Genomic DNA, 13,378 nt, shown 5'->3' with positions numbered 1-13,378 from the left:
CAAGATTATTCCCTTCACTGGATGTGACAGAGAGAAAAACAATGCAGTCGGACTTGGCACTCAACAAAATGTGAAATGTGAGAGTGTCTCCAACCACCGGGCCGCGGACCGGTACCAGTCTGTGGGCCATTTGCCGTTATTTGATTGTTTTTATTTCTATTTTTCATGATCTATTATTGCAGGAAACGTCTTACTCAGACATGCTGTGTAATTGGTGGACATATGGGCAAAAAAATGGTTCATTCTAATTAGAAATGTAAATGAGTAGTTCATCTTAAATCAGGGCAAGGGCGTGCTGACTGACCGGCACAAAGCGCGGTGGAGGGCGGCAGAGCGACCTGCGCGGCGTGCTCGGAGTGTAGAGCGCCGCGTGTCTCTGTCTGGTACGGCTGGCTTCTAGTTCGCTGATAATCCGGCATATGATTCACACACTGTCGCATCTCGCTCTCTGTCTCCTTCCGTGTCAGTAGATTTGTGTGCGTCTGTGTTACTACACGTGAATGTGTGTGTGTGTGTGTGTGTGTGTGTGTGTGTGTGTGTGGAGACCAACCCAGGAGCCAGCTGTATATCATGTTGCTCTGCGGGCAGCCAGATGCCCTTGTACAGGACACCCAGAACGGAAATCCATCCACAAGAATAGAGATTACACTGGAGATGATTGGCCACCAGCCATCCCGCTCTCCCTCCCGCTCACAGAAACCTCTCCTGGTCGAGCTAGCCTCATTCTGTTTTTCATTTGGTAACTTTAGATGGATTGCTTTCATATGAACTGGATATTTTGGAGCAGATGGGAAGGAGACCCACTGCTCTTCTCACTGTAGGCCTGCGCTGGCTTCTAAACGAACGACCCATTCTATCAAACATCTTTGTCTGTTATTAAGTCCCTAGAGGTCTTATTTTCTTTAAACAAGAGAAACAAGTGAAGAATGATTTCTTTGTTTTTACTTGTGTTTACGGTGCCAGTAATGGCATACAATGAAGAGATTACTGCGGGGAAATCAAAGTAGATATTTAAAACCTTTTTCAAAACATGTTAGTTTAAAAAATCTTTATTGGCTTCCTTATCCATTTCCAGAGAATGGGTTCACAGTCATTAGTGCACCCTGAATTCTTCAGACAATGACCAGTTCTATTCACTGATGGCTCCAACCAGCTCTGTCTAGGCTAACAAAAGCACTACTCTTAGTTTCAGGTGATTAAGTTCTATTATACGTATACTTTTCATTGCAGCTAATAGATCCCACTAAAAGTCGACACTGAAACTTCCAGAAAACAAGACTTTAAGGCTTCAAAACTAGATAAAAAGTACACAGTGTTTTTGAGTGTAGCTGTTCACTTCTTTGTTCATTTGAAAGACATCAGCCACCGCTCGTATCAGCGTGCAGCGATATCTCACTGCTGTAACTGCTTGATCATCTTTCATCCGTGCAGCAGCAGTTATCAATCCACTGCGCTCCTTTCCATTTCTTCTCGCTACGACGCAATCGTCGGTACCTTTCATCTCGGCCACGGTGGATGTGTGCGATGGAGGCTGCCAGAGTGAGCCAGGGAAAGCCCCCCCCTCCCCCCCACTCATATGGAAATCAAAGGTGTCACTTCTCTAATTACCTAAAGCAATCTTTTCCCTCTCCTGCTCTGCACTACTTAGCCGTGTCTGTTCTCTCTCGCCCCCTCCCCGTTATTACCGTCATCCCAAAGCTACAGGCCAATAATTGGAGATACCTTCCAACAGTGCAAGATCCAATCAGAAGCAGTCGCAGAGCACTAGAGGCCCAATGGGAACCCGCAGAACCGGGGGGAACTGCCATCAGTGACAAGTGTCTCAGCTGGCTGACCTCAATTAACTCACTCACTTTTTTTTTGCTACACAACAATAATTTAATGATGAGGGAAATCAAAATTCAAACTGTGACAGATGCTAGTTATATATTTTATAAGATCAATTGCTTGAAAAGCACCTGCAGTTCCCTCGGGGGAGTTATTAGACTGCAATGAGACTATTAATTACTACGAAAATAATTAACATGTTTAATGTTGTAATGTTGTCATCTGCACCACTGAAACAGTAATTCACCTTCTCACTAGGCTCAAAGTAAAATCCTTTGCTTAACTACGTTAAAAATGTCCGTAAATTTACTTTGATGAACTTTTGACAGTTATTACAACAGTCTAAAATAAATACTGAATCATTTAAGACCCAAATAAGTAAATAAGTGAAAAGAATCAGAGTAGTTATGTTAATGCCGCCGCGTTCAAGCACTCCAGCTTTTTGACGGCTCAGACTCAAGTGGTAAATGTGATCAATTCATAATTGGAAAAATGTATGTTGAATTGTATTTTGTTAAACTAAGAGCGATTTCTTCTAAATCTCAGCTCGATGTACCTAACAAACTGGTAACTGAGGATAATTTCATGGGATTATTAATGTGAGTAAAATGTGGTAATTACTTGAAATGGAGATAATCTTATAATCTTATTTTCATATACCGATCATAGTTTAATCTTAGATGCATATCACATATTCTTTTAAGCTTCTAAAGTACTCAAATCAAGTACAAGTCTCCCAGAGCTGAGGGTAATTACAGTCCCTAACGATGACTTGGGAGATGCTCTGTACTTCGATCCCTCGGCCTGGTGCAACAGCGCATGTTGTCATTACCTTAAGCACCATTCATGACCATGAGCCCATCGAGCTAACAGTATGTAGGGGTGCTCCTCAGAAAAAGCAAGACGAAGCAGATGATTTCCGAGGCCACGCTGCGTTCATGTGCATCGGGCCGAGCCCTCATCAACCATCTTCTGCTCGGTGGACCATCGGAGTCACAGAGCGCCGCTTCCACGCTCCCCGCTTGGAGGCCCGAGCCAGCGAATTGGAACTCTGGTCCACGCTCGGCTAACGTCCGTATGCTTCTAGGCATTTATCCGGGCTGGCTTGTGCAGAGAGCACCCATCTCCAGTCGTACTCCCGTCGATCCCCTCCACTTTTTGCATTTCAACTGGCACCACTGAGTGCTCTCATATTGCTTTTGCCAAGAGGAAAGTAGTTCTGGACTGCCTCAACCTCCCCTCCTCACATTCATCTTCTGTGGTTATTCACAATTGGTCTCTCTCTCTCTCTCTCTCTCTCTCTCTCTCTCTCTCTGAGTATGAAGGTCACAAAGAAAGAAGAAGGATATCTAGACAGTGGAGACGTGTTCAAATAGGTGTGTGAGCAGAGAGCTGACCCCTTTTTCTCGGAACATTGATCTGAGGAGTAAGAACCCCGTAGAGGAGCTGCAGCTGACCTTGCTGGCACAAAAGAGAAGACACGTATCTCTTGTTCCTCTTTCTCTAATGGTCAGCCTTCACGCTGAACGGATCCCCTAAACACCTAACAGAGTGAAAGCGGGTCATGACAATAGCACTTTCCATGCACTGTGTATTTTTTGTCTTTCTTTTTCTGCCCTTTATTTGGGATCAGTATAGAGCGGGGATGAACCCCGTCCTGTGGTGAGGCTGAGATGCGTCAGCAAGTGGCAGAAATGATTATTGTGGGTTTTTGTATGTGTGTGTATGTATGTATATACTGTATTGCTTGAATGCAATCTTCCTTGCTGTGACGCGATCCTATTTGTTATCTATCTTATTATTCAGTAAGATGCAAAGACTCATCCTTCACAGCAGTGACAGAAGCTAGCTTCCAGTGTGCACGCTGCACCTCGCCTCCACCCCTGCGCTTTTATTTTTTCCTCCCAGCCTTTTTTTTTCCTTCTATTGCCCCCTGTCCTCAGTCATGTTCTCCCTCGGTCCATCATTTCGCAGCAATGCATCCCGAGCACTTCGCTGTAGAGCACTATTGCGTCTCCTCTCCTCTATCTCCCCTGTCAGTCGTGCCCTCCATCCATACCCCCCACTTCCTCTTTCTAATACTACTCAACTGCGGTTGGAAAGTAAAGCAAAGTGACAGCTTTATGGTAGATATACTGCCTGTAAACACTGGCAGAAAAGAGCAAAGTGTTAAGAGTGGAAGAAAGACCGCCTGTCATCGGTCCCATTCGCCCTAACGGCGGGGTTACGAGGCGGCAGAATATGCTAATCACAGCCAATACCCCGCCGATGGTGACCATATAACTGCGGTTGTAAAATGCGTGATGATTATCTAAAGCTCAGCGGGCACCGCAAAGACGCCTAAATGCCAAGTATGGAGTAAAACCACAGGAAATGGATGGAATTTATATTTCTTTTTTCCCCTGAAGCTTCTCTCTTTCCGTAATCTGCTGCAGTGAATTTGCTGCCATCACAAAAAGAGTTAATGCGAGGCAATTTGCAAAGAGAGAAAATGTGATGGAGTGGAAGCATCAAGACGAAGCGCAGACATAGACACACCGCTTCCTCACACGTGCTCACAGGTGTACATTCTCTCCTGTAAGTACGCGCATCTATAGCCTATAAAAGAGCCTATATTTCTATACATATATCTGTACTAGAATAGACAAACACAAGCACCACACACACACACTACCGAACAAGCTCTTTCATCTCCTATTCCTATTCTTTTTGAGGCAGAAGTTGCTGTAATGCTCTGTGGCCCCTTATGGGAAGCTGGTTTAGGCCCCGACTGCCTAATTCTGACATCTCCACTGACAGCGTGAACACCAGGATCAGTTAAGAGGTTAACATCGTAGTGAAGAAGCTAGTTTCACTATAATCACAGCATTTGACTAATAGGGTGTTTTTGTATTGCTGATAGTTGATTGTTGGGTGTAGAATCATACAACATTGAAAGTGCAAATCAAAAGATTGAAAATGTGTTAGTCTTCACATTTTTAAATGTGTTGAATATGTGTATATATTCTGGGAAAAAAAATCAAAGCAGCAACAAAAAAAGACATCCAGAGCATTAAAGCCAGACTATGCAACTTTATAAAAACTTTTTTTTTTAATTCAATGGCAATACAACGCACCATTATTCAGCCACTTGATCTGATATGAGCAGTAGCTTAAAGCGGCACACTTTAGGTATCTTTTGTTGTATTCAGGGCATTACTCAAACCGCTTTGCTTCTTTCTGTACATCTCTTATCTCTTGTGAACACAGTTTAGCAAAAGTTACACAGTAAAGTGGGCCAAAGGCATTTTTTTTTTTTGCTGAACACATACCAAACATTTCTATGGACGTCCGTTATGGCATTGACAAAATGTGGCAATGGCCTAATGAACACATTTTTCCGTGATAGTTAAGTACGCAGACAAACCCTTTAGTCTGCAAGGTGAGCTGTGGACAGACACACAACCTAACGCATAATCTCCCGACAGGTTTACGCCCGACAGAATCAAATAAAGACTACTAAAGACTGCTAATGTACCATAAGTCTGGCTGTCTGAGTGTAATCAACTAATCTAAGGTGTGTTTTCATTTGTAAGAGTTTAACTTCTCAGTTGTAGGGAACATCTTGTCATTTCTTTTCATTTAGGTATGAATACTCGGTTGGATGCAATAATTGGAACACGTTGTTTTTTCTGAATAGTGATGAGGCCACTATGTGCTGCCTGTGTATTTCTCTGAAAAATATTGCCCAGCCTTTTGAGAGATGAAATCAGAAATTCTTCAGGCTTGGGTGTAATTGCAAATAAACCATTGCCGACCAAGTCACTCCTCCCGTCGTATCGGCAATCTTTGCTCACGGCACACACAGTAACTAAAGGGAATTGGATATGAAATGGCAAAATTACAGTCCGTATGGCACCGCCGCTAACATCTGCCTTTCTATCTGTGGCCAGGCTGGAGGTGCTCAGTGGGACGCAGGATGCTGTTATTGAGCCCGTCTGCCATTTTGGGGACGTGGGAGGTGGGCTGGGCCAATAACTGTTGCTGCAGGGCCCACCGGGGCTGCCTGACACACCGGATTAGCTGTGTGCGCGCTCCTCTGACACGTTTAGTCTGCTTTCTATCCATCAATGTGCACATATGCACACACACGAAACAGAAAATAACACACGTGCACCATGCGTACACGCGAGACAAAACATACACACACAGACGCCCTGAGGACTGCAAACATCACTTTCTGTGACATCGGGAGACATGTTGCTTCGCCATTGAATGTGCCTGACCCGAGACGACGACATCTGCTGTCAACATGCTGTCTCTCCAGATCATCAGCCCGTAGTGGCTTTGTGCTCATAAGCCAGCTGCTGGCAAGCCTGGGCTGTAATGCCATGGAAGCGACCACAACATGTAGGTTAAAAACAGAGAGATAACCTGCCGAAGGGAACTTTTATATGTATGTATTCCCTAAGGACTACGGGAGAATAAATACCAACAATAACTGCCACGGCATTCCTGATACTGGTCACAACACTCCATTTTGGGAGGAACACTTCACCGGAAAGTTTCCTTTCTTGTTCTGTTAGAGGAACCTGACCATTTTGGTACCTGTAACACATTGCAAATTCTCCATCGGAGTTACTTTTATGACAATTTGTTCTATTTTCCCTTTAAAATCCTTGCGACACGGACGTTTTAAGATTCAATGTTCCTTTGGGACAGCATTGCGGTGATATTGCATAATACAGGCATCAAGAGAACTGAGTAGGTCTACATGTCTAGTCAGTGTGAAGTACTTTGTCCCATTTAGAGAATCAGAAGATGCCTAAATCTCCAATCTGGGTCACTGGAGCGTGATTCACCAAGGGAAATATCCTTCTTTATTTCTCCTCTTTACAAAATATTTCACTCTCTCTTTCTCTCTGACTTTACACACACCCTACCCCAACCCTTCACGTTTTTCCTCCGCCCCTTAGTGCCTCTGCCTCATCCAAGGTTTTGCTTATCTAATGTGTAACATCTTTGTTTTCCCAGGAGGGCGCCCCGCATGCCGATGACGACCCCCAGAGTGTGTGCCGGAGCCTTCAAAGCGGACGCCCAAATGAGTGTATTTAGCTCACATAAAGTCATCTTTATTCTACACACCAAAGAACCCTCCTCATCTCACGTTGAACCATTTCCTTTCCTCAGTCCCCATGACCTTCTAAAACTTCAGAGAGGAACCAGCCTCCGGCAGACAAGAGCAAAACTCAACCAAACAACAACAGAACCACAGTCTTTAATTGTTGATCAAGCAAAGGAAAAGGAAAGAAATGTTTGACAAAGACAACACCGAGCAGGGCAGAAGGCAACGGGGAATAAAGGGAATGCATTATAAGCTGTGCATTACAACTTCCTGATGAAACAAAGCAGAGATTTGGATGATGACACCCATTTGCCGATGTTAACAGGCCGCTTGCTGCTGTCCTCTGAGCGGTTTGTGCTGCTGTGAGTCGAAAGGCTCCTTTTGGAGACGCGGGCCCCCGTGAAAGAAAGGGGCCTCAGTTGAATAACAAGTGAAAAGAATGAACTGCCACAGGTGCCTACTCTCCTGGCCGTGATGCATCACCATCAGTCTGGCCTTCAGACAAAGCTCTCCTCTCAAAACTGAGGCTCAAAATAAGGGATACCTGCTGTGACAGCGAATGTCACGGCCCCATTGCTCTATATGTCAACTGCGGTAGATCTAGTGGCAACATCAGTGCCAGGTTTGTTTAGACAGATATGGAGATGAAGGCATCGACTTCAGCTGGGGTGGGGATTCACCAGTCGGAAAGCATCAATGGAGAATAAAAACAAAAAAAAACCCTGTTGCAAATCTGTGCGTGCTTGCGAGTTTCAAGGCTTTGCAAACCCTTATTTCTGTATATAGGTCATTAGATTTCCACGGTACGCAGCAAAGCCTGGTCTATCTGGGTGTTTACTGACTTCCAACTCATGACGGGAACACAAAATGTCTTCCTTTGAACAACCATGAACAAAGGGGCAAACACAATGGAGAGAGAAATTAATTGAGAGCTTCTGCGCAACTGAAAATAGCCTCATAATTCAGGCAGTAATAGAATACCATGATTATAGTTAACCAGCAAGTGGGGGAATTAGCACACTCCCAGCAGTGACTCATCGTGGTTTGCCCTCGATTTAGGTCCGTATGCGTAATGATGCTGCGTCTGGAGCCGAGGAATGACTTACCCAACGTCAGGTGGCCATTTTACCGCATCCTGCCCAAGGGAGGGAGCAGGGAGCCGGATGCTCTTTGACGTTACATAGCTTGCCTCTGGAAGGCTGCTCGGCTCCTCTAGTGTTTCACACAGAATATGATCGTCTAAAATAACGGAGGTACCGTCTAAACATGAATGCCATCATACATAAACAGACAAATTGAAAGCTGCCTTAATGAACTGATTTTTCAGAAGCTCTTTGTTTCTCTCTCCACTGTGTTCCCCCGGTTTATCGAATATTCAAAACTGCAAAGGTTCAAATGAAGTAGTGAGAACTCCCCGGATTGCCCCTGTTCCTACCTGAGGGGAAACGTTCGATGACCGGCTGGTTGTCCACCTGTAGTGTGGCGTTGCCGCCACTCCGCGTGAATCGCACCACGTGGTATTTGCCGTCGCTCACCATCACTGCGGCCTCCTCGATGGTTATGTCGTCCGTTCCCACGTTGAAGATCACGCCGATCCTTCCCCGTTCCTGTAGACGGAGGAAAATAGAGAGTGTTGAGCCACATTTGATCTCTTTAACATGAAACTGGGTGTCACTCAAATCATCACTAGATCTTCCATCGTTCCCATGCTATAAAATACAGCCTTTTTCTCCATAAGCAAACACACATTATTAAAAAGAGAGGAAGAAGCCAACACCTTCGCTGTCTAAGGTCCGATACTTGGCTGACTAAATACCTTGTTTGCTTGCGGTGGGGTTTCTTTGCCACTGAGAGTGATCATGTTCTTCAAAATACAGCAATAGAAACTGTGTTTTATTGTTCTAATACGTTGACACAGGCCTAAAACCACACCTCAGATGAGCCATCATTACTGCAGGGTGCTCCATTTAGAGCTTTGTTCATGCTGGCATCACATAAGAAACACTCATTGGGTCTCCACCACTACATAATGCACCACATATATTCAGGCATCACATGATAAGATTGCTCATTTGTCCTCTAGCAAAAATCTAAATCACACATTTTCCTGGACTGGTCCTTCACTGCCGGTGGGGTAAGCGTCATATCTCACACACATCAGCCCGGTAAAAGAACAGAGCGATTGTTAAGGGACCCTCTAGTATTCACCAACCCGCTGACCCCCTCCCCTCTCCCATCTATTAGTGTTGACAGCCGCCCACTACTTTGAGTTTATTGCAGTCAACCGCCTACTCTGCGCTCATCTCCCGCCATCTCTCTTCTCTCCTTCTGTGGTTCCTTGCCTTAGTCCCAGGGAAAGGTCAAAGTCATTTATAGAGTTACAGTCTGCCAGACAGAACACAGGTGAGAGACACATACCTGACAGCATCGTCACAGACTAATTCACTGGTCTACCAGTGAATATTTTATCAAAGGTTTTTTTCTGCACTGCCAGAAGATCCGATGCATTAACACGAGGGAAACTTCCCCGTTGTCACCACAGATCGAGCTCATTTGCACAGAGGGTCAATTTGTTTGCACACTTCTATCTGCCTCCCGCAGCAACACCTTCACTGATTCCATTATTTCATTAGCAATGCACAATTATTTGGCCACCGGAGGGTCAGGGCTTTGCTGGTAGCTTTTTTCCCCCATTATTCATAGATGATTAAGTATTTAAGAAAGGAAAATAAGATCTCCCAATGTTAACTGAAATTAAAATGACAAGTTAATTAAGTAATTAAGTGCAGAGGTTGTACAGTAAGTTAATGAGCGGCATAATGATAGCAAATGTATGTACATCCTAACCAGCACTCTGAATAAAGTAGTTACCACGTTCAAGCATGGATACAGTATGGCCATGCACCGATGCCAACCTCAATTTGGCCATTAATTGAGCGCGCTCAAATGGCGGCGCAAGTGGACGCGCCGGTGGGGCCCTGATTAATGCCGCAGGGAGCGGCTGACTATCGGACTCAGCTGAACGAGGAGAATCAATGTGGAAGCAGGAAACAGACTCCTCCACATGAAGTAAGTTAGGCCGGGATGCGTTCCTCAGAGCGGAGCTTGATGGACTGCTCGGCAGATGATCTCACTCTGCAGATGGGACTTGAAAGTCTCAAATGGCAAAGTGCTTCCAGCTCCTTGGGCACTTAATCAATTGCTTCGTGTTGAGGACTGACCACTGCAGCCCGTGAGCCCGCTCGCCCGGCGCATGCCAAAATCCAATATCGACCCGAAGATAAAAATATGAATACTGTCAGGGAGTGATTAGTGGGGGCGCGCACGCGGCGGCAGAGACGGAAAGATGGCAGCGGGCGAGGTGAAATGCTTTTGCATCGAGTAGATCGCCAGAATCATCTCCATTACCTCCCACACACAGGAAGCTTGGGAAAATCATAACACCTTTGCCTGGAGAATCAATTCAATTTGCGAGGGCAAAGCAGAGCGAGTCCCTGCTATTATGACGGAAAAGCAGAAGGCAGAGGGAATTTGAGTGATATTTACAGAGAGATTAGCATTTGTGTTCCGCAACATTAGGGTTCTCCCGGTGCTGGGGGGATGTATTGAACCCATTATGACGCGAAGCCGCTGGGAACCAGTGCTTTTCAAAAAATGATTTTTGTGTAGCGGTAATGACATTTTAATGGCCATTTCCCTTAAGCGAACATATCTCTGGAAACAGAAGGAGGAAAAAAAAAACTGCTGGAATGACTAGGAGCAGTCAAGCCTGCAACATTGGAATAGAGGGACTGCTAGGTAACCGACAATAAGCCCTGGCTGCTCTTTAAACACCACTGCTTAGCAGCCCTTAATCTGCTTCAGCTGTCGGCTAATGTCAGGAAAAAGAATTTGATGTCTTGATTCTTTTTTTTTTTTTACTTTTCACTCAGTGCCTCAATCAGTGGTCTAAGTCAGGGGCCCCAGAGGGAAGGCGCTCTGCTTTATGAAACGTGGTATGATACTTTTCAATTATATCCAATTTAAACCGTTAATGCATGCAGACTGGAGAAAAATTATTAATAGTTAATAGTAATTAGTTTAGTCTTTTTTTTGCGCTGAGTCCCTTTAGAACAGCTAACTGAGCCTGGGCAGCTGGTTGTGTTGACTCCTAGTACTGAAGGGAAAGTCGGTGGAGCCCTCCATCCACCGGAGGTCCGACTACAGTTAGAAGGCAGCAGTGAAGCCGGACCTGGGTCCCCTCCAGTGCGGGACCCATTGGGGTCACACTGTCACATTGACATTGTTTCATAACCAATTAAAAGCTCCTCATCCTATCTCAGGAACCACCTGAGTATTATTATACTTTCTCCAGCACAAACCCGCTGTCCTCAAAAATCAAAAGTCTTTTCTACATCAAAAGTAGACTATTCTCTTCCCTCGGTGCAGCAATAGTAGGTTGAAAACGTTTGTGTAATACTCTCATTAGTCTCTCCTTCCGTTTTTACCAAACACATAGAAAACTGGCTTCGGAATTCTGTGCAGCCGTTGCAGATGAGACGTGCCGTGAAACACAGAGAGCGCTCCGGAACTATTTCAACATGACCTTGCGAGGTGCGAGAGCGTGTCGAGGCAGGCGCTGTTTGCCTAATGGGAACGTAGCCACAGAGTCATCGGGCCGCCTCAGAGAGCTGAGCGGGAGAGGAAGAGGGAGGAAGAGGAGGAGGAGCAGGAGCAGCACGGGGCCGTAAAAAGGATAGAGGGAACCTTGATGATCCTCCAGGGCCTCAAGGTGCTCCGAGATCAAAGCCCCTTTTGAAGATGTCAAGATCTCGTTCGCTCGTCGCTGTGCACACTGATAGTCAATTTAGAAAAGTGTGGGGGGTGTGGGGAGGGGGGGGGGGGAAGCAGACAAAGGGGAAATGCCTTTTTGATTGAATTCTAATTCTTAGCTTCATGTCTTTGCAGATAGCTGAATCGAGATTATTCTCCAGCACCCCTGCAGCTTCACCTCCGCACGCATCTTCTCCTTTTGTGTGCGTTTTTTAGAAGCAAGAAACATTTTATTAGAATTAGAGATAGACAACACAGCAGCAACAGAGGAGCGGCTGGTGGCTGGACTGGAGGCTATTCAGCAGTCCAGACAGTGATCTAAGTCACTGGGTTTTGCATTTTGCTGCATCAACTCACCTCGAGAAAACGCTTGACCAGTTTGGGGATATGCTGATGCCTATGATTTGGTTTGACAGATTTCCTTTTAATGGCATCGTAGGCGGTGGAAACGCAAACTATTCATCAGACTCTTTCTCATTTCCCCAATAATGATCCATCACAGCCTGTATCTGCTTGAGCCTAACTTGACGTACCAGTCTAAGTATGCAGAGCTGCAGTATTTATTAGCTTATGAGTCAGCCAGTGGGGTGGCATGGACAGAGAAATGACTGATAAATAGGTTTCTACTGGATGCGCAACGGAAAAGCAATCCATCCCACCCCACCACACGCGATCCCACTCCTACGTGGTGTTAAGGAACCTTCATATTTCATACCATGAGCTATTTTTTTCTGCAATGCTAAAGTTGATGTGTGATTTGCAGTTACAAATTTATATTGGTGAAAAATAATTTTGTCAGGCTTCTGCAAATGAGCCAGATTCCCCATCACACGGGATCTCTTCGTCTCCCTTTTCCACGGGTAATCCTGGCTCCTTGCGGATAATCAGCTTTTTCCACGTGTGCGCCTGATGCCTGGGAGAGAGAGATCGCTGTTGCATCTGCTACAAGGAGGACAGTGTAGCGGGGCTAATCTTCCACTGTGAAACTGCCGCGTTATGTAAGAAGCAATGGGCTGTTGCGTAACCAGCAGGCTCCTCACTGGCTAAAGCACCCCATCGTCCACTCACACCCACGCCTTTGCATTGTGTGTGACAAAGAGCGGAAAAACACAAAAAGTCATTTTCTGGGCAAAGAATACTGTTAGTTATGTAGTACTCAGATTATGGGTCTTTATCCCCGGCTGGCTCACGCATGCACACAGAGTGTGCTGCTTTAATTTGGGGGACAGGGGGGGAAAAAAGGCGCCAATGCAGCGTCTGGGTTCCATTTACTATCCACTCTCATATTCCTCTCAGCCAACTCATTTGTATGTGCTCGCCACAATCTTCAGCAGTCACCTTGTGAAAGTTGCGCCCCGAACTCACCCAATCTCCCCATCTTAATAGCACTTTATCTCTTTCTTTCCCCCAGCTGTTCTCTTCCTTGGGACCGTGGTCACAGCTACCCTTTTCTGTTCTGAGACCGTCGAGCTGCTGAAATGACGCCGGATCGGATCTTATTGAAAAATCTACGAGTTAGACGCGCATGCATGCTTTGTATGTGTGTGTGTGAGAATCTCCCATCCAAGTGTGACCCACGCTGGGTTTGCCCATATTTCCCAGAGTACACACACACACACAGACACACACACACAA

General features: G+C 45.5%; 1 protein-coding gene across 15 annotated transcripts in view; it reads right to left on the bottom strand.

Annotated features, from left to right (window-relative positions):
• The window catches only part of nrxn2b (neurexin 2b), a 493,664-nt gene that overhangs the window by 29,044 nt on the left and 451,242 nt on the right, over positions 1–13,378 (bottom strand). For all 15 annotated transcript variants that reach the window (XM_037480221.2, XM_037480234.2, XM_037480230.2 and 12 more), the window contains one exon: positions 8,367–8,538. In XM_037480221.2, coding sequence (XP_037336118.2) covers positions 8,367–8,538 — 172 coding nt within the window. The remainder of the gene's footprint in view (positions 1–8,366; positions 8,539–13,378) is intronic.

This window comes from Pungitius pungitius, chromosome 1 (genome assembly GCF_949316345.1).
Source record: "Pungitius pungitius chromosome 1, fPunPun2.1, whole genome shotgun sequence".
Taxonomy (NCBI): Eukaryota; Metazoa; Chordata; class Actinopteri; order Perciformes; family Gasterosteidae; genus Pungitius; species Pungitius pungitius.
The sequence above is the reverse complement of the archived record's forward strand: the minus strand, read 5'-3'. Positions and strand labels throughout refer to the sequence as shown.